General features: G+C 52.3%; 1 protein-coding gene across 1 annotated transcript; it reads right to left on the bottom strand.

The window, feature by feature from the left end:
- Positions 1-274: 274 nt before the first annotated feature.
- JDP2 (Jun dimerization protein 2) lies at positions 275-17,947 on the bottom strand. Its single transcript, XM_061998325.1, has 4 exons — positions 17,879-17,947; positions 7,466-7,689; positions 2,121-2,225; positions 275-1,260 (listed from the first exon to the last, which is right to left on the bottom strand). The coding sequence occupies exons 2-4, from the start codon at positions 7,664-7,666 to the stop codon at positions 1,075-1,077; spliced, it is 492 nt and encodes a 163-aa protein (XP_061854309.1). The 5' UTR covers positions 7,667-7,689; positions 17,879-17,947; the 3' UTR covers positions 275-1,074.
- Between the last annotated feature and the right edge of the window lie 275 nt (positions 17,948-18,222).

The following is an 18,222-nucleotide window of genomic DNA, read 5'->3' as shown; positions in this document are numbered from 1 at the left end:
CCAGCATGCCATGCCCTGCCTGCCCTCTTCAGTTGCAGCACTGACCTACTTCTTGCTTGACAACAGTCAGAGCCGTCTCCAAGGTTCCCAGCCTCCCCAAGTTGAATTCTGCTGGCCAATAGCTGCTATCACAGAGAACCACCAAAAGTTTGGGACATCTCCACCATGCCTCTTGTCCAGGAACACATCTGGCATGGTCAGACCTGGCACATGGTGCCACACTGAGGGCAGAGCCCACCATGGCCTGACCGGGACAGAGGACAGGAGGATGGCGTATGTAAAGGTAACATTTACTGAGAGATACAGAACTGAGTATTATGAAAGACATACATGGATGGAGAAGGCAGCAACACCGCCTTGGAGGGCAGCCTGGACCCCTTCCCAGCACGCCAGGGAAGGAGCCGGACGCTACCGGACAAGTAACACAATGGAGATAACTGTGGCATATGCGTTTGTAACAGAGACCATCATAACATACATTTCTATGGGATCACATCTAGTGATTATATAAATCCATATAGAGATCGCTGTATAAAAACTTTGTAAAAAATACTTTAAAAAAAGTGTAAAAATGTGCATTCAAAAGCACGGCCGACAGGGACAGCTGGGCTGTAAACATTACACTGAGTGTGCTCGTGCGGGGCGCCCGCGCCTCCGAGCCCCGAGGCCTGCCCGCCAGCCCGGGCTGCATCAAGTGTTTGCGGTTCTTGGGGTGCGGTTCCCTCGGGAGCGGGGCCTGGGAGCCGCCCCTGTCCCCCACGGGCACCCGGGCCTGGCGCCGCGGTGCCGTGGGGCCCTGGAGCCCTGGCAGCCTGAAGGGCCGGCATGAGGTATCACAGGGAGGTTGCCCCCACCGGCGCCGCTAGCCCTGCTCCCGGGTTCAGCCTCAGAGTACATGGTTGACAGGTTCCTGATCTTCTCCGTTCCCATATTTGTTTGGTCCATAGTTCCCAAGGAAGCCCACTGGGTCCTGGCTGTACCAGGCCTGGGTGCACAGTTCTTCATACAGTACATACATTAGAGACTCTAGAAGACCCTGCACCACTGTCTCCTCCTCCTGGCCCAGTGCCACCTTCACTTCTTCTCGAGCTGCTCCAGCAGGGGGTTGGCTTCGCTCTCGGGTGTCTTGATGCTGTCTGTCCTTACGATGCAGGTGGGGCGGTGCCGGTTCAGCATCAGGATCAGCTGCTGCCTCTCCTGTTTCAGCTCTTCTATCTGGGCCTTCAGCTCAGCGTTCATGAGCTCGAGACGCTCGGACTCCTAAGCAGGACAGAAAACACAACCACGGTGACTTTCTTCCAACAGACAAGAAACGATTTGGCCAACAAGCCATCTCTGCACAGTGCTGTCCCCTCAGCCCGTGGCACAGGAGCAGCCTGACGACCTGCCAAGCCACCAGGTCCCTCCAGGCAGTTCATCACTTGCCCCACTGTCTTACGTTGCCCAGCACCGCTGCAAGGAAATACACAGCTGACTCCATGGACAGGAGCCTCTGCCTGGCTGCTTTGTGTGTCCAGAAGGGTGTCTGTTTCCAGATCCACATGTTTCCAAACCCACATGAAAGTTTTCACATGTCTGTTTCCAAACCCACATGAAAGTTTTCACCACCTCCATCTGCAAGGATCTGCCCATGTGAAACAGCTCCTTGTCCCCTGCTGTGTCAACCACCCATGACCCCTTGCAGAAAAGCAGCAAGGTGGCATGAGTTTTTCTGCCTTTGGGTCATGGGTGAGAAGGCATTTGGACTCTGAACAGGGAAAGCGTCAGGAAGTTGGGTAAGTGGTCGGGACAGTGTCAGGCCCTGTCCCGTGCCACACTCCCACACGTGCTCCTGCTCCATCACTGAGGCAGGGACACTATCAGCTCTCTCTCCCTCAAGCCCAGCGCCCACCTCCATCCCTGGGATGCCTGTGAGCTGTCTGGCACGCATGTGGCCACCACATTCTAAGCCTCATGGAAAGGGAAGAAATGGCCCTGTATTTTCCCAGATAAGGGCACAGGAGCAAGAAGAGAGTAAGGGGCAGTTCAGGAGGGAGTGCTGCCTGCAGCTGGGGCACCTTTCTAAGGAGGTGTCCCCACCAACATCCCCAATGCACCCTGGGACAGGTGATAGCACCCACCCGCTGCAGGAACTCCGTCCTCTCTTTCTTCTTGTTACGACATCGTGCTGCTGCTACTTTGTTTTTCTCCCGGCGCCTTTTCCTCCTTTCCTCTTCCTCATCCAGCTGCAATGAGACAGAGAAGCCCAGGTGAGAGCCAGCAGGTGTGGGGCAGGGCAGGAGGTAGGGGTGAGCACCTCGCAGCCTCACTGGTGGCAGGGCAAGGAGAGAGGTAGCAGTCACCCATGCCAGCGGCCATCAGCAACATGGCCTAATCCTCACCAGGAACCAGGCGTGCTGCTGCCACAGCCTCTAAACCTACTCTGTGGGGACAGAAGGAGGGGAACCAGTGCAGCAGCCACAGCTGGGTACCCCGCTGGCAGTGGACAGACAGCTCTTTGCAGGACTGCTCTCTCCCTGAAGACAGCCTTATCCCTCAAAGACAGGCAAATTGTCACAGACATCCACAGGCACAGCTCTGTGAGCACAGCCAAAGCATCACACACAGGCAGAGGCACCTGAAAGACACCCCAGCCAGGCCCAGCTGCCACCCGCTTCCCAGTGCGCAGGCCTGGCAGCTGCCGCTTCAGCAGGCGCCGAGGCGGGGACAGGTCCCACAGCCCGTAAGGACGGAGGACACGGCCTAGCCAGTGCTGTTCACCATGGCTCGGTTGCTCTGTGCTGTCTGACTCAAACCACCCAGGCCAGGCCAATAAGCCCTATGGAGTGGAAACCCACAATCAAAGTATTTAGGGATATTGACTACAAAGCGTGTGTAAATGGCCTATGGCATGCTTACATCCAAGAACCCAAAGCAGATCCTTCAAGGAAAACCTGGGTGCCAGGAAGCCCTGAGAAGTTAGCACCCAGGTTATACTCCATAGTGTGGCTACAGATGGAAAGATCCCCAGTACTTTTATCCACACCTGGCCTCGAACTCCAAAATTTGGGATGTCAGACTGTCATGGTTCAGGCCCAGCCAGCAACAAAGAACCACACAGCCTCTTGCTCACCACCCCCACACACACTCCTTCCTTAGGATGGCAGAGGCCTCAGCGAGATGGGAGGAGAAAAGATAACTAAAGGTCCACACAAGGGCAGGGAAGACTCACTACCGGTTGTGGTTCCAGACAAAAGACTCAACTTAGAGAGGAAACTAAGAACAGTTTATTCTACTACCTACTTGAAACAAGATGGACAGAAAGCAAAACCAGAGCATGATAATGAGAAAAATACAACCAGTACTTTAAGATCTCCTTCCCACATTCCTCCTTTCTTGCCAGGCTCAGCTCCCTGCTCCCCATATTTCTACCTCCTTCCCCATCAACGGCTCAGGGGGGTAGGGAATGGGGGATGTGGCCAGTTCCTCACAGATGGTCTCTGCCACTTATCTCAGAGGAGGACGATTCCTTGCATTCTTCCTCTGCTCCAACACGGGGTCTCTCCCACAGGATACAGTCCCTAATGAACCTCTCAGGTGTGAGACCTTCCCAAGGCCTGCAGCTTCTGCTCACAAACTCCTCCAGTGTGGGACTCCTCTGCAGCCAGCAGCATTCCAGGCACCTTCTTCTGCAACACACCCCCGCCTCCCCCAGAGTCACAGCCTTGTCTGGACACAGTCACCACCCCTGGTCTGGGGTTCTCTATGAACTGCCAACAAATCTCTGCTTCACTCCACAGGGTGCAGTGGGACACCCTGCCATCTTACCATGGGATGCAGGGGAGCCTCTGCTCCAGCACACCTCCTCCTCTCTACCCTCACTGACCTTAGAGAGTGCATAGTTGCTTCTCTCATCCATCTCCTTGCACCACCTCCCAGAAAAGAAGGAATAACCCTCCTTCCAAAGAAGGAATAACCCTTCTTCCAGCTGCTTCTTCTTAAAAAGTGATTGTTGGAGGTGCCCACTTGGCTCAGCCCCAGAAGTGGGTCTGACTCAGTCAGACCTCTTCCTCATTACCCAAAATGGCTCAACATAAACCCATGACATGGACTGAACTGCCTCATTCCTACCAACCTGACAACATACATCTTTTCAAATGCAGTGGCAGCAACATTTTCTTTCTGAGCACTTCCGCAGCCTATTTGCACCTTCTTGAATGGCAGCTCCGGTCTGGGTCTGAGAAGGCAGTTGCATCCTCCAAGTCAGTCTGGTTTTGGGACATCTCCCAGATGAGCCTCTCAGCCACACTATCTGAACAGCCTTGTTGCTCCAGCACTTGGACTTAACCACCTCAAAAGGAAAGCCAGATCCCATCATGCCAAGGCCACAAAGTGTTGGTGGGAGTGACAGGCTACCAGATGACCCCACACATAGGTATACTGGTGATGCCTGCAGGAAACAAAAGCTGCAGGTGCCATTGTCCACAGTAAAGTGTGCACACTGCTAACATTCACCAAGTCCAAAGCTCTCTGAAACTTCTCAGCGTGGTGTGTAAGGACACCATAAAACATTGACTAGGCAGAGTTAAGGTGGAGGGGTACCTTAAGTCCAATATGCAACATGTAGCACGTTTTAGAACATCCAAGTTCTACAGCACTAACAGGCTTTGCATGTTTTTTAACTTCCCAAGCATTCCACCAAAGTCGCTATTTTAATTGGGAATCAAATATTAAGCAAAGTTAGCACAAGCTAGGCACAGACTTCCATAAAGCTGGGCTGCCACCATTCTTTTGCCAAGGCAGTGCCCAGAGCATCATGCACCGCCTTTGGAAGAACAGGATGGGAATTGCACTGTGCTCCCAAGTCCAGTACAAAATGGCCAGCTCTCACTACACCCATGTAACTCAGACAGGGCAGGTGTTAGAAGATGCGACCAGGAAGGCTCTGACTCCATGCCTTTTCCTCCTGGCAGGACCAAGATACCTCACAGCAGAGACACAAGCAGCTCTTAGGAAATTTTCATGCAGAGTTTAAGAGAAGATGGACAGCAGGGTAGCCACACACATTTACCAACCACTCATCTAGCCCTTTGACAGCTTCTCAGACTTCTCTTAGCCTGATTAGGAAGGTGCAGAGAGGAGACATGCTCACAGCTCCAAAGATCAAGAAACGCCCTCTAAACTTTGCTGCAAAGTACATTTGGGTTGTATCAGGAACTGGAAGGGAAAATAGCAACCAAATGAGCCTCACAGTGTTCCTGGGAACTGCCTGACACACTTCCATGTCCTTTTGCTCCATTCAGTGAGAAGTGAAGAATAAGTGAGCTGTCCCTGTCCCCTTCAGCCTCTTCCTCCAACCCACAGAGGGCCCAGCAAAGGGGTACAAATTGGGTACAGATGGTCAGGGAAGGTGGCTCAGCACAGATAGTGGCAGCTTGAACCCTTGGCTCTACTTTTTGACCACAGCTCCTGTAACTTAAGAAAGCAGGACTAGATGATATCTAAAGGTCCCTTCCAACCCTACCATTCTATGACTCTATGATTCTGCTTGATCTCAGTTCTAAAAAGTAGCATGGCCTTGGTACTGGTGGATAGGGCTCAACTCAGAGGCAGGAGGGACAGTGATGGTCTATCACCCCATAACATGTTTCAGCAGCCAAACTCCAGGGGAGCCCTGAGGGGAGAAGGTCTGGGGTTGCCTCTGGAATTGCTTCAGTCAGCAGCATCAGGGACCCAGGTGATCATCAGCCTGAGGGGTAGGGCCCCGTCCCAGCAGCCCCGGGCTCCAGCTCCCTGCAAGAGGAAAGCAGCTGCAAGCTGCCTTGCAAAATCATGCGTGGGCAGCTTCTTGGCTACTCATGGGATAGATAAGCAGCTACTGCCTCAGCTCCCCCAGGCTTTCACTGCAAAGCCTGTGCCAGGGGCTGCTGCTTTTGCTGTCCTCAAGTCCTCAGCTTCAGAAGCCATGCAGGGGAGGAACCTGCTGCAGGGAAGGCAGCTGTGGGGGCTGCCAGTGGATTTCCCCTTATCTTTCCTCCACAGGTAGTCTCAACAACAGTGTCAGAGGGCAACTGGAACTTCCAGTACCTGCTGTGTGACAGAGCTGCCTTGTCCCTGTTACAGAGGATGGTGAGACCACATTCCCATGCCACCAAGCAAAGGCAGCTGTTGCCAGCTTAGAGGTGCCCAAGAGGGCCCAGACTCTTTTCCCAACCCACTAAGTGAGGCAGGTTTTGCGCCCTATTTGCTGCACAGTACACAGGCCAAGGGTGCAGGACACCATTTGGCTTCAGCTGCCAACCTGGGACTACTGCAGGAGCTGACTGGAAGTCTCCCTTGGCACTGAGCTCCCATCCAAGGTGATCTGATGGATTCCATTGTACCAGTTCTCCCCATAGGAGGCCAGTGCAAAGGGTTGGCACTCTCTCCCCCAGTGGGTGTGGGTAATGCTGAGCCTTTGTCACAGGAGCTGGACCAAATCAAGTGTCAGTACCACTTGGGGAGTAGGCTACTCCCTGCAACTGATGTTTTACCCCCTTCAACTCACAGCTCATCACAGGCAGCTTTTCACATCATCATACACCTCCTTGCGCAGGTGTCCAGAGAATGCATCTCACCCCTTCTTCACACAGCATCACCTGAGTTCTCCTCACGTGGGAGCAAATGCACTGTTCAGAAGGGCTGTTTATCCGACCTTCTGACAGCAGCCACCGCACTTCCTAATGTGAGGCCTCTGAACTGACTGATGGGCTTCCAGCTCCGCCTGCAGGCAGTGAGAGGTATAAACACTCACCACGAGCACAACAAAGGTCAAGGAGTCAAAGTCTGGACAACCAACACAGGAGACAACCACACAAGGAAAACACTGTGCAAGCATTTTCCCTGCAGCCTGGTTCTGACAGGCCAGCCTGTAGCAGTAAGCAGAAGGCACCCGTCTTTCCTGTTCCAGCAGCTCCGAAGTGAGGCCTTGACTCAACTGAACTAGTGGAGTTGGGGCAGCCTCATCCAGCACAAGCTGAGTCAGCACCACTTGCCCACATGCCTCATCCCCACAGCAACACCAGCAGCACCAAGGGCTCACTGGCACTGGAGATGGGATGAAAACGTCATGTAAGCCTTCTGAGGGGCTGTGTGGCTTCGGGTGTGTGCACCAACCCAGGGGCATACTGGCTGCACCAGACCCCACTCCACAGGCAGGATTTGGGTTAAGCCATCCAGCAACAGCTCTGTGAGAGACCAGTCAGGTCTGCCACACCAAGACCACCACTCCCAACCCATGCCACAGAGACAGGAGTTCAGGCACGAGGAAGAACCAGAGCAGCTGCCAACACACATGCACATCACCAAACAGGCAGCATGACATGCTTATGAAACACGTTCCTGGCCTCCCTGGCAGGAAACCCAAACACAGGCCAGGGACACCCCCAGGCAGATGCAGGCACCATCCCTGCAGGGCTGTCTGCATCCCACAGCCCCTGACACTCACCTCACTTTTCACGGGCTGAGGCCTCTTCCCAAGCTTGACCTCCAGGAAGTGTAGCGGTGAGATCATGGCCCCGATGTTGCGGATGTCGGCGTACTTCAGCTCCTCGGCAGTCAGGGCCGTGCCGGGCAGGCCTGTCAAGGGGCCAAGGCCAGGCAGCGCGCCGGCCGTCAGGGACGGGTCAGGGATCTGCCCTGGCATCATAGCAGGGCACACAGCTTTGCAGGCTGGAGGGAGAGTGAGACATGGCCCATTACAAGCCAGCTACAGAGCCTCGCGACATTGTGCAGAATTGATTCTACAGTCCCATCATCTAACAGGGTGCAAACTAGGGAAAGCAGCCACTCTTCCCCAGGGATGGCAAAAGCAAGGACTAAGCAGAACCCAGGTGAGAGAAAACAAAATATATTAAACTTGCTAGGATGGATATGCTACTGGCATGTAGATTAGGAAGGGAAGAGTCCCACAGACTACTGGCTTTGGCACACCTTTCTATAGAGTGCAGAAGATCAAGGTTTGCTCTTAACTTAGTTGTCATTAATGTGTAGGTTATTAAGACAAGAAGAAAACAGCACAAAGATGACCATAATATGCCTTTGGTTGGATTTCTCCTGGGCAGGCTCAGCTTGCTGGTCTGGGCTAGGACACGGCCTATGGGGACCAGGGCTGAAACTGTGAGAGAAAAACCTGCCGCCGAACAAACACCTCTCATGCAGACATGAGGAAACAAAGGCTGGAGGGGAGAGGAAATGGAGCAATGGGCAAAAGGCTTCTTCTATTGGGAAAGAATAAAATTGCAGCACAATTAAGAATAGGATCAGGACAAACTTTGGCAAGTAACTTACAGGCACTAGAAAGGGAGTTAGCCACTTGGTTCTTCAAGTTTCATGATAAGAGATAAAGAAATAAATTTATACCTAAAAGAGAAAGTCCATAGAGCTGGAGTTGCTGTACCAGACAAGAAGGGAGCAGGTGGTTGTTGGCTACAGTGCAAGGACATACCTGCTTATGTAACTGGTCTGGGACACTTAAAAGTGACCCAGTTACAATATACAGAGTCAAGTTCTGTCCACACAGCGACCACTTCCCCCATTCCCCCAACACAATCACACATCCCAGTGCTTGTGCGCTGCTCTCGCTCTGCCCTGCCAGACCTGTCGCAGCACACTGCAGGAGCCTCCAGGCATCCAACCCATACTGCACCAGGAGGCACCCATGCAGTGAGGACAGGGACCAGCAGTGTTAGGAGAGCAAACAGGCCAATGGAGGAGACCCAGAAATGTCACTGAGCAGCTTCCCGCAACCACTAGAGCCAGTCTCAAAGCAGGACTCGACAGGCAGTTGGGCAAACACACAAGAGGGGTCCACGAAGGATCACAGTCACACCAGTGCGCAAACTCCTGGCAGCCCTGACAGCATCAGCTGCCTGAGTGAGAAGGTGCATTAAATGAGGGACAACATGCAGTTGCCCTGCTCTTTCCAGAGCATCCACTCCTAACTGCTGAGAGACCAGGCAGCAGGCAATGCAGACTTTTGGTCCATGCAGTAGAGCTGTGCTAAGCAGGGGCACACGTACATTTGTCAAGCCAGCTGCCACATTTGCTCAGCATTTGCCATACCGAGGTGACAAATGTGTCAGTACCAGGTTGAAAACTTGAGTGAAGCTGCATGTGAGATAGGACTGCTGGATCACACCGTCACAGAACAGTTGAGGTAGGAAGGAACCTCTGGCTCAAGCACAGTCAGAGGGAACAGGCTGAATAGGGCTAATCACGACAAGCAGAGAAGTTAAAGGATTTCTTAGCACTGGTACATCTCTTTACCCAGGAGATTATTTGGTATATTTGTTAACGTGAAGAAGTGGAAGATAAGCAGTGGAAGGGAAGGAAAGCCAATCATACAGGTTAGTCAAGGACAGAGAGGCTAATGCTAGATCCATGCTCCCAATACAGGGGCTGTGCAAGCCATACTGGTGTGACAGACAAAGGGATTTACAGCAGAGAGCACCTACAAGCTGCTGTATGTTGTGAGGCGTCTCAGGCTCTAATCTGCCACCGAAGAGGTGCAGCATGAGATGTCTTCTTGCAGAGTTTGCTCAGCAGACAGCAGCTGTGATCAGTGAGACTTGAGAAAGAACATGGAAAGCAAATGCAGCAAGGCCATGATCACAAAGAAGTAGTGAGCAGGGGTCAAGCCCTCTGCTCCAGTCATCCTTCAGGGTGGACCAGAAAAGAGAGAGCAGGCCACAGCTCAGCAGCACCAGTACATGGAGAGAGGAAACTGGGCCTCAGAGAGGTGCTCTGCACAAGGACATTGAAGCCTGAAAAGGAGAAGATGGGAAGGACAGGACAGATGAGTAACTTCTGAAGCAAAGTGTTACTACAAGGTGAAATGGACTCCTGTCCTTTTGGATGAAGAGAATGGGGAAAATACTTGGTAATGACCCTTAACCTTAGAAAAGACATGTCAACTCGTTGGGACTGCAGGGACCTAAACTGATCCAAAGTAGTCATTCTCCCATAGTGATTTCTAAACCAGACATCTGTAATTCCACATCTGCAGTGGCTGCCTTGTATGGCGTCAGAAGATACGCACTTGTAGCAGAGCTCTGGAGGTGCACACTACCTCCTTCCCCTTCCTTTCAAGCCTACACACAGCTAAGATGCTTCACTTCTCCAGAAACAAGGCACCATCCTAATCTAGGTGGCATTCCAGACAGAAAATTGCAAAACTTTCTTTGGGGACTGTGTCTAAATCCTTGCCATCTTCCTCAGAGGCTGTCCCTCTGCAGCAGGAAAGTGCCGGGTCAGTGAGGCGGCATGGCAAAGGGGGGGTGGCTCTCAAGGCTCTTCGCAGGACGTACTGCCACAGGACTCAACTGTGTGGGCTTGGATTCAGCCTATCGTTTTGGAATAGCTGCACACCCTGCAGGGTGCCACAGGAAGTGTGCCACTTCCCAGTCACTGCCACTGAGACCCCATGCCGTGGCACTGGGGATGAAGCCTGCAACAGCAGCACACCCTGGGCCAGCTGCTGCCCACTCCCTCACCAGCAATCCCATAGATGTCCATCCCCAGCTTGAACAGTATGGGCTTCAGCAACAATCATATTTTTTTAAAAGTATATGAATACCCTCTTAAATTGCCATGGCACACACTGACTTGGGGCCCTGACCCACCCTTTCACAGGCTTCAGGCTGGGAACTGACTCAAGCCCAGCACTGGATGCCTAAATCCATTCTGGACTTGAGGGACGTGGTTTTAACTTGTCATCTTCCATCACAACATGCAGCTGACAGCAGTCAGTTACCTGGCTGGACAGTCCAGGTGCTCAGCCAGACCAAGTTCAGGGTCACTGTAATTTATAAAACAAGAAAGCAGAAGAAATCTCTCCTTGAGATGGTGGGGCTGGGCTGCCTGGCCACTGAGCAGCCCCCTGCACTCCTGAGCCTGGGGCACTTCCCAGGGACAACTGGCTAAAGATTTGAGAAAACACTGTGTTTTCTTTGGCCCACCTTTTCCCTCCACCTCTTTGATCTGGCAGCTTAACGTGCTTTGAAACAGCCTCTGTACCAGTGTGACATGAAGAACAGGTCAGAGTGAAGGAGCTGGCCCAGTACCTGACATGTTCTAAAAACTTGTCCTGGATCCAGGGACTGCACTGCCAAAGGCCACATCACACCTGCATCAGTGTAAATGACATCTAAATCTGTTCAAAGCAAAGCACTAGGAGCCACCTAGAACATGAACTTGCACATTAAGATGAGCTGAGAGCTAGGTGGGAAGGGGGAAAGTGACTTCTGCAAGGTCTTGCTCAGGGGTCAAGAAGCTAAGGAGCACATTGAGAACTGACAAGACTAAAGCCGAGTCAGACCTTGCAAAGAAATGTAAAGCCATTCCCAGCAAGGCCATAACCATAGAAATAAGAGGGAACAAGGAGAGATGTCATTCCTCTCTGCAGAACAGGAGTGAAGTGATGGGTCATCCTGCCCAGCCCTCCATGCACCTCAGCCCCAGGCACTGTCACTCCCTGCTGATCTTTTTCCATTCCTGTCCCATTCCTTTTGCCTCTTCCTCCTGTAAGAGAGGCTTTCCTTTCATCCCAAGTCCCAGATACTTCTACCTTCTTTTCAGGTTAACACTAGAGGAAAGAAATGGTACTTGATCTCAAAAAAGACAAGGCATGCAATTCTACTGAATACTTTGGCCTTCTTCCTGAGGCTGTTACCCTGGGAGACACTGACAAGCCTGCCTAGAGCTCCAGCATATTCCTAACGTATCTGCATGGTTAGGGCAGAAATAACTTTGACATTCAGGGTCTGAGTTTGACCTTTAAGTTGCAGTTTTTCAATAGTCACGTCTCACGGGATGGGGTGAATGCAGCTGGTGCCTTGCCAAGGCCTTTCTGGATATTCTCTTATAACGTTTGTTGATTTTAAGGCACATGAACCAACTCACCTCTGTCTTCCTTCATTTTCTAATACAGTACTTTAGCTGGGATTCTTAGATTTTTCTTCTTCTCTTTATAACTGACTATTAACAGTATTTTCTTCCTCAGTGCCAAGCAGTCTTCCAGTGTTTCTTACACAAGCTGAGAAGCTTTGTGTCTTCAGTAAAACCTCACTTTCTGGTGCCCTATGGCTGAACCACACAATTCCTGCATTGTATCAGTTATGCTTGTCCACATCATGAAGCCAATAGCAAAGCAAAACAGCAAGAGGAAGAAGAATGCAGAGTCTTACATCTGACACTGGGATCTGCCAGCTGCTCGAGTTTACATTCACCATAGCTGTGCCTTCTGCACTGATGCTATTCATCATTCCATGCCATGACATCAAGATGCTCCAGAGTGAATTGGGAGACAGAGAAGGCTTTCTTAAAACTTCAGTTCAGTGATGAGCAGCTTGTGTCATTCAATGCTCTCTTCATCAACTATCCTTCCAGAAAAAAATGTGGCCACCACATGATTTCATGGGTCAAAATTCAGCTTGTATTTTCTTAGCTTTTCTTCTACCCTCCCCTTGTTCTGGTTAAAATACTAAAACACAAGACTTGACCTCTTGCAAAAACGTCTGTAAACCCTAATTACTGCAGTCACTTTTGCATCTTTGTTTTGGCACTGTTCTTCTTGTGGTCTCATTCTTCTCAAGCTCAGGGGTTTTTTATCAGCAGTCTTACTCTCACAGAGCAGTCAACAGTGGAGCTTCCTTTGCTCTACCTTGACTTTGCTGCATCTTTTCCATTAGTAACAACTGCTTCTGTGCTTCGTCCCCCAGTTATGTCTTATGGTCAGCAGTCTGTGACACTGGTTGATTTGGTATTTCACAAAGGCAGTGCCCATAACTTAGTGTTTCTCATATTGCTGGGACCTGGGTTTTTCCTAGAGCCCAAGACCTAGTGGGAATAACTTTTACCAGGTTGTTACTGTCCCATAGCTGCTCAGCCTCTTCAGTGATACTGTCCCTGCATACCCTTCTATTTGTTCTGCAATTTTAATCTTCATTTGCTTGGGTTTTGTTTTGTTCTTCCCATACCAAATTTGCTGCCACTTTTTCTGGGAACTCTGATTTCTTTTGAAGAAGCTGATGTTTGCACAGCAGTTACAACATAAGCTTAACATGTGCAGGCATAACTCACATAACCCATTGTCTCTGAGGGCTTGTACTCCAGTTGCCAGCCTGTATTCACACCTCTCCTGCTACCTTTTCAGTGCTATTCTTACCCACAGACTAAAACTAGCACAGGAATGCCTACCTGTATGGAAATCATACATTCATTTCCAAGAAACTGCCTTGGTTTGCTCCCCCAGGACCATCCTATGCATCCTCACTTATCCAGAAGTGCTGTTTGCTTCTTTATAAATCCAACACAGCTACTGCTGCATCAGCAGTGTCACCATGCCACCCCAAAGCAAGCTCCAACAGTCACACTTCAATTTAAATTGCCATTACTGTCTAATCTCTGCTGTCAGCTTCCTTGGCGACAACGAGGGCTGCCTGCAACCTTATTTTCAATTCTGCTGTCTATAAGTCACAGTTTCTTCCAACATAAGCTATTTTACATGCTCTGACATCTGCAATAGTTGATCTAAACACCCTTCCAATGCTCAGAGAGCCAGTCTAGCACCTAATATTGCTAGCCAGTAGATTCTGTCACTCTGAAAATACCAGCAGGTTTCTCTTCTGACCATATTAAGCACTGCGTTAAGGCAAAGTCTGTCCCAGCAGCCCTTCTCCACTCTGCCTGCAGAATCAAGGCCATGCTTGCCTGCTGTTCTCTCGGTCCACGCTCGAGCTGGGTGCCTGCCATTACTTGTCAGCTACCATGCATCAGAGCACTGCCAAAGTCTGCAAGCCACCATTCAAGGGGTCTTTGATCTCTTCATCAGTATGTTAGCACTTAACATACTATCACCATTTGCATGTACCATCTTGGAGCACCTAAGCCACAGCAACTGGCTACTATTCTACTATTGTAGTACAATTCTACTATTGTAACCTTTCACTTTTTTCTGTAGCTCCTGGCTATCAAGTTTGCTCAGCCTGTATGTCATACACTGCATCTTTCTAGTTCCTTCTGTTGGCTGAAGGATGATTTATATAAAAGCCCTTTCCTGACATACCCAACTTCTCATGTCCAAAGAATGCAACTTCCTAAACAGAGACAAGGCAGTTGACTATCACTACGCCTCTGAAGCACAGAGCCACTTGCTTTTTTTCATCTGGCTGGGGAGACTGTAGGGTACTGAGGGTCACTGAAGCCTATAGACCTTCTTCCACTTCAAGGTTCAGCCCCCACCGAGTGCCAAATTAAGCACAATGAAGTTGAAGGCAGAAAGATGCTTCCCCATAATCCCACTGCCACAAATTAGTTCCCCTCTGCTGTCTAAAATGTGCTGCTTTCCCATTCCCACACAACTGTCTGCTCTAGATGCATCTGATGCATCTAGTTTTGATTAGTACCTTACAGAAGGGCATCCCATCTCCTGTCTAGCCTATTCTGGTCTGCACTGTTAAAAGCAGTAACTTGCGGTGGCAGTGCCAAAGGCCACACTCAAAAGTTATTTGCCTACCAACAGAACACAGCAGTAGTCAAGCCCTTTGGCTGTGACCAGTCTTTTCAGACACCCACACGGCAGTGCTGGCAGACATGGATCTTAACAACAGCTGAACTTGATGATGCCAAGGAACCCTACACCTGTAGCATACTGAAGAGCTGAAGTGGCACCCATGGGGACAAAACTCTGCATGCTCATTACTGTAGTGTTTTATGGCATCAGGGAGATCCTCCTTTATTTCAGGGACAGCTTAAGGCACAATCAGAGCACGGCTTAACAAGTGCACCAATCTGCAGCCTAGCATACTAGACAGCACTGTACCTCACCACCTCCACTTCCAAGAGAGAGAGAAGGCTCCTGCAACCAGGCCCTGAGTTTGAAGGGCCAAAGAGGCATCTGGGCCCTTCCCATAGACACCCCTAGCTGCTGCCCTTGCTGCTCCCTTCCTCCCACTGGCAGCCCCACATGGTGGGGGAAGAACTGCAGGATTTGTGAACACTCATAATGTCCCATCCCAAACTCCCGTGAGGGGACTGCAGGGCCACAATGCTAAAGAGAGGAAGAAGCTGAGAAGGACAGTTCCTCGTGACATGGAAGTCTGAGCCCACTGCACGAGTGGGAACAGTCTGCTTAATCCTGCACATCAAAGTTCACAGGGATGGCAGAAGAAATGACCAAGGCATTCACAGACAGAAAGTTATTAAAAGTTTTCTGAGAAATGGAATGCAGAGAGCCTTGCTGCCTCCCTCCTCCATCAGGGAGGCAAACCCCACACCCATAAGGCAGCCTAGAGCAGATATCTTCTTAGTAGAAGGGCAGTTTTGCAGCCCCTCACCCAGCAGAGTCCCACCATCTGGCCCCCATACCTGCCTGTCTGATGCTTTCATTCTCTATCCCCCATTATGAAGAGGAAGGTTACTGGTTTTCCAGTCCTCAGCTTTAGAAATAATTTCTCCTTTGCCATTAGCAAAGCAGACAACTCAGTCCTTTTTCCTTGAGCATTTTCCTCCATACCTTCACAGAGTCGTAAAAGGCTCTAGTTTAGCACTACACTGCCCCCACCACTGCATTGCAGCGATTGACTTGTGAGCACCCTATGACAGCCACGTTTTGTCCAGCACCTGGCATAGCAAGGCTCCTCTACTGTAATAACTGCAAAAAAACCTGCAGTTAATTATCACAGTATTCTTATTAGAGACTGCAACTGATTATTGTGGCAGACATTTAACAGCCCTGCACCACCCACTGGACAGCAGTGCAGAAGGTAAAAGCTATCCTATTTCTGCCTGAAGCTGCTCAAAGGGATTTGTGGACGAATGACTGAGGTTAATGACTGAGTTGCTGAAATCCCCCAGGACCTTCCATGGCCACATGTGGTCAGGGCTGGAGTCTTCTTCAAGATAACTCTACTCCAGCACAGAGCTCTGCCCTCAGGGGCCAAGGATGGCCTCAGAGATGAGAGGCCCCTCCCCACCCCCCCTTTGCAAACTCGTTCAAATTATACCCTGAATGCCAGGGTCATCCACAAAGACCTCTAATCCACATAAAGACCATCTCTGGCTGGTTTGCAACATCCCTGCTTGGCTGAGAGACCCATATGGACCTTCAGCTTTCTGGCTGCATGTTAAAATAGCCTGCAATGTTTAGACTGATACTCTGGACAGTTCAAGCAACTGAGAAATTGAAGCAAGCAACCAAAGACCGATGGCATCAGGTTCACCATGTCCCCTCCTTGCTGCACTGGCACTGCAGGGCTCATATAGGCTGGCAAGGGGGCCCTGCCACACACCGGAATAGCCTACTGCAGTGAAAAGAGCTTCTCAGCAGCTTCACACTCAAGACGCTGCGAGCTGCCAAATACCTGGCCCAGGCAATGCAGCTGAAGAAGCAAACACTAGCACAGGGAAAGAGACCGCAGAGCAGATGCTCAGCGCTGCCTGTGCTTGGCTCGAATGGAGAGGGCAGGAGGTGTGAAGGGAGTATCTACTCCTCCTGAGCAAGGACTACAGCATCCTGTAAGGAGGAAAACAAGGCTCAGCAGTGAAGAGGAGGGAGAAGCATCTCAGTGCAGAGACAGAGGCAGCAACCTGCATATATTAACTCTCAGCAGATCTTGTTAATCCCCCAGACCCCAGAAACCTGAGACAACCAATCGCTGCTTGACACGGGGACAGTTTGGACAGCAGCTCCTGCACCCACCCACTCATCCCCCAGCTGGGCAGGTTTTTGCTGTTCTAAGTCACTAGGAGTCATACCAGGAATCTGAACTCCAACAACTGGCATTCACAGATGTCGCCATGCCAGCAGTCACCAGCAAATTCTCAGTGCAGACATCGGCAACAGTCTCCAGATACATTTTTTTCATGCAAGTTTTCTTGAAAATAGCTAAAAAAATCCCGGTCTGAGCTGCAGAAGCATTTGTTTCAGCTGAGGTCTCGGAGTCCAAACACACACACACGCATACACACACAGTTTGGCAGTGGTTGTGTTCCAGGGCTGGTAATACAAGCCATGGAGCAGGCTGCCAAGACAAGCAAGAGAACGAGCCAGGCCCTGTTTCATTGGCCACCATACGCTGCATATGGCCCTGGAACCAGCCAGCACAGTGTTCTCACCCTCCTTGAAGGCATAGGAGACCCTGTGTTTTCAAATACACCTCCACAGGGCCTTCATTAAAGGAAAATGGAAACATAATGTGGCTCTTACTCTCTTGGTATTTCTCCCTTTCCCCCAAATTGCTCTCAAACCTGTTTCCCTCCCATGGAAAAGGGAAAGTGCCTCCTAGAGCAGACCGTGCAAAAGAATGCAACTTCCATTCAACTCCATGCCCGACTGCTAAAGCGGACCAGGGACTGAGCGGTGGGGGGACCTCCAGGGCCCCTCTCCCTCCCGGGGGCCGGAGGCGCGGCTGCCCTGCCCGCGGCCCCGGGCCGCTGGGAACCCGGGCCCCCACCTGCGCGCCCGGCCGGCAGGTGAAGCGGTGGCCAGGCGGGCAGCCGAATGCGGGCAGAGGCCGCTACCCGCCGCGGGCCCGTGCGGGGGCGGCAGCCGCGCGCCAGGCACCCCGCAGGACAGCCCCAGCCCCCGCGCCCGTCTCCACGCAAGGGCGGCAGCTCCGCTCCGAGCCCCGCGGGCAGCTCTGCCCGCCGCCCCCGCAGGCGCTCCGCGCACCGCCGCGGCCCAGCCCCCTCAGCGCCCGCAGGCAGAGTGCCGCCCGCCGCCGCGGGCTGCCGCGATGCTCCGCCGGGCGCCCCGGCCCCCGGGCGCCCCGGCCCCCCGCCGCCGCCGCTCCCCGCCGCCGCCCCCGTCCCCATCCCGGCCCGCCCGGCGCTGTCCGCCCGCGCCCTCGCCCCCACCCACCGTGCAGGGGGATCGGGCCGCCGGGGTGCCCGCGGGGCCCGACCGCAGGGGCCGTGCGCGGGTCGCGGTCGCAGGCTCAGCCCCGCCGCCTGTGCCGCCCGGCTGCGCGGCGCGGCGCGGCGCTGCCCTGACCCCCCGGGCCCCGCCGGGTGCCGGTGGCCGCGGCCGCCGGGGCGCTTCGGCCCGCCGTCCCCTGCCGCCCCGGTGCGCGCCTCCCGCAGGCAGTGGCGGGCAGCGGGGTGGGTTGCATCAGCCCCGGTTATATAGCGGCCCCGGGCTGCGGGGAGGGGTCGGGAATGCGGAACCGGCCGGGCTGCCAGCGCACACGTCAGGGAGGGCGGGGG

This window comes from Colius striatus, chromosome 6, assembly GCF_028858725.1.
Source record: "Colius striatus isolate bColStr4 chromosome 6, bColStr4.1.hap1, whole genome shotgun sequence".
NCBI classification, from domain to species: domain Eukaryota; kingdom Metazoa; phylum Chordata; class Aves; order Coliiformes; family Coliidae; genus Colius; species Colius striatus.
This window is presented reverse-complemented; position numbering and strand designations above follow the sequence as displayed.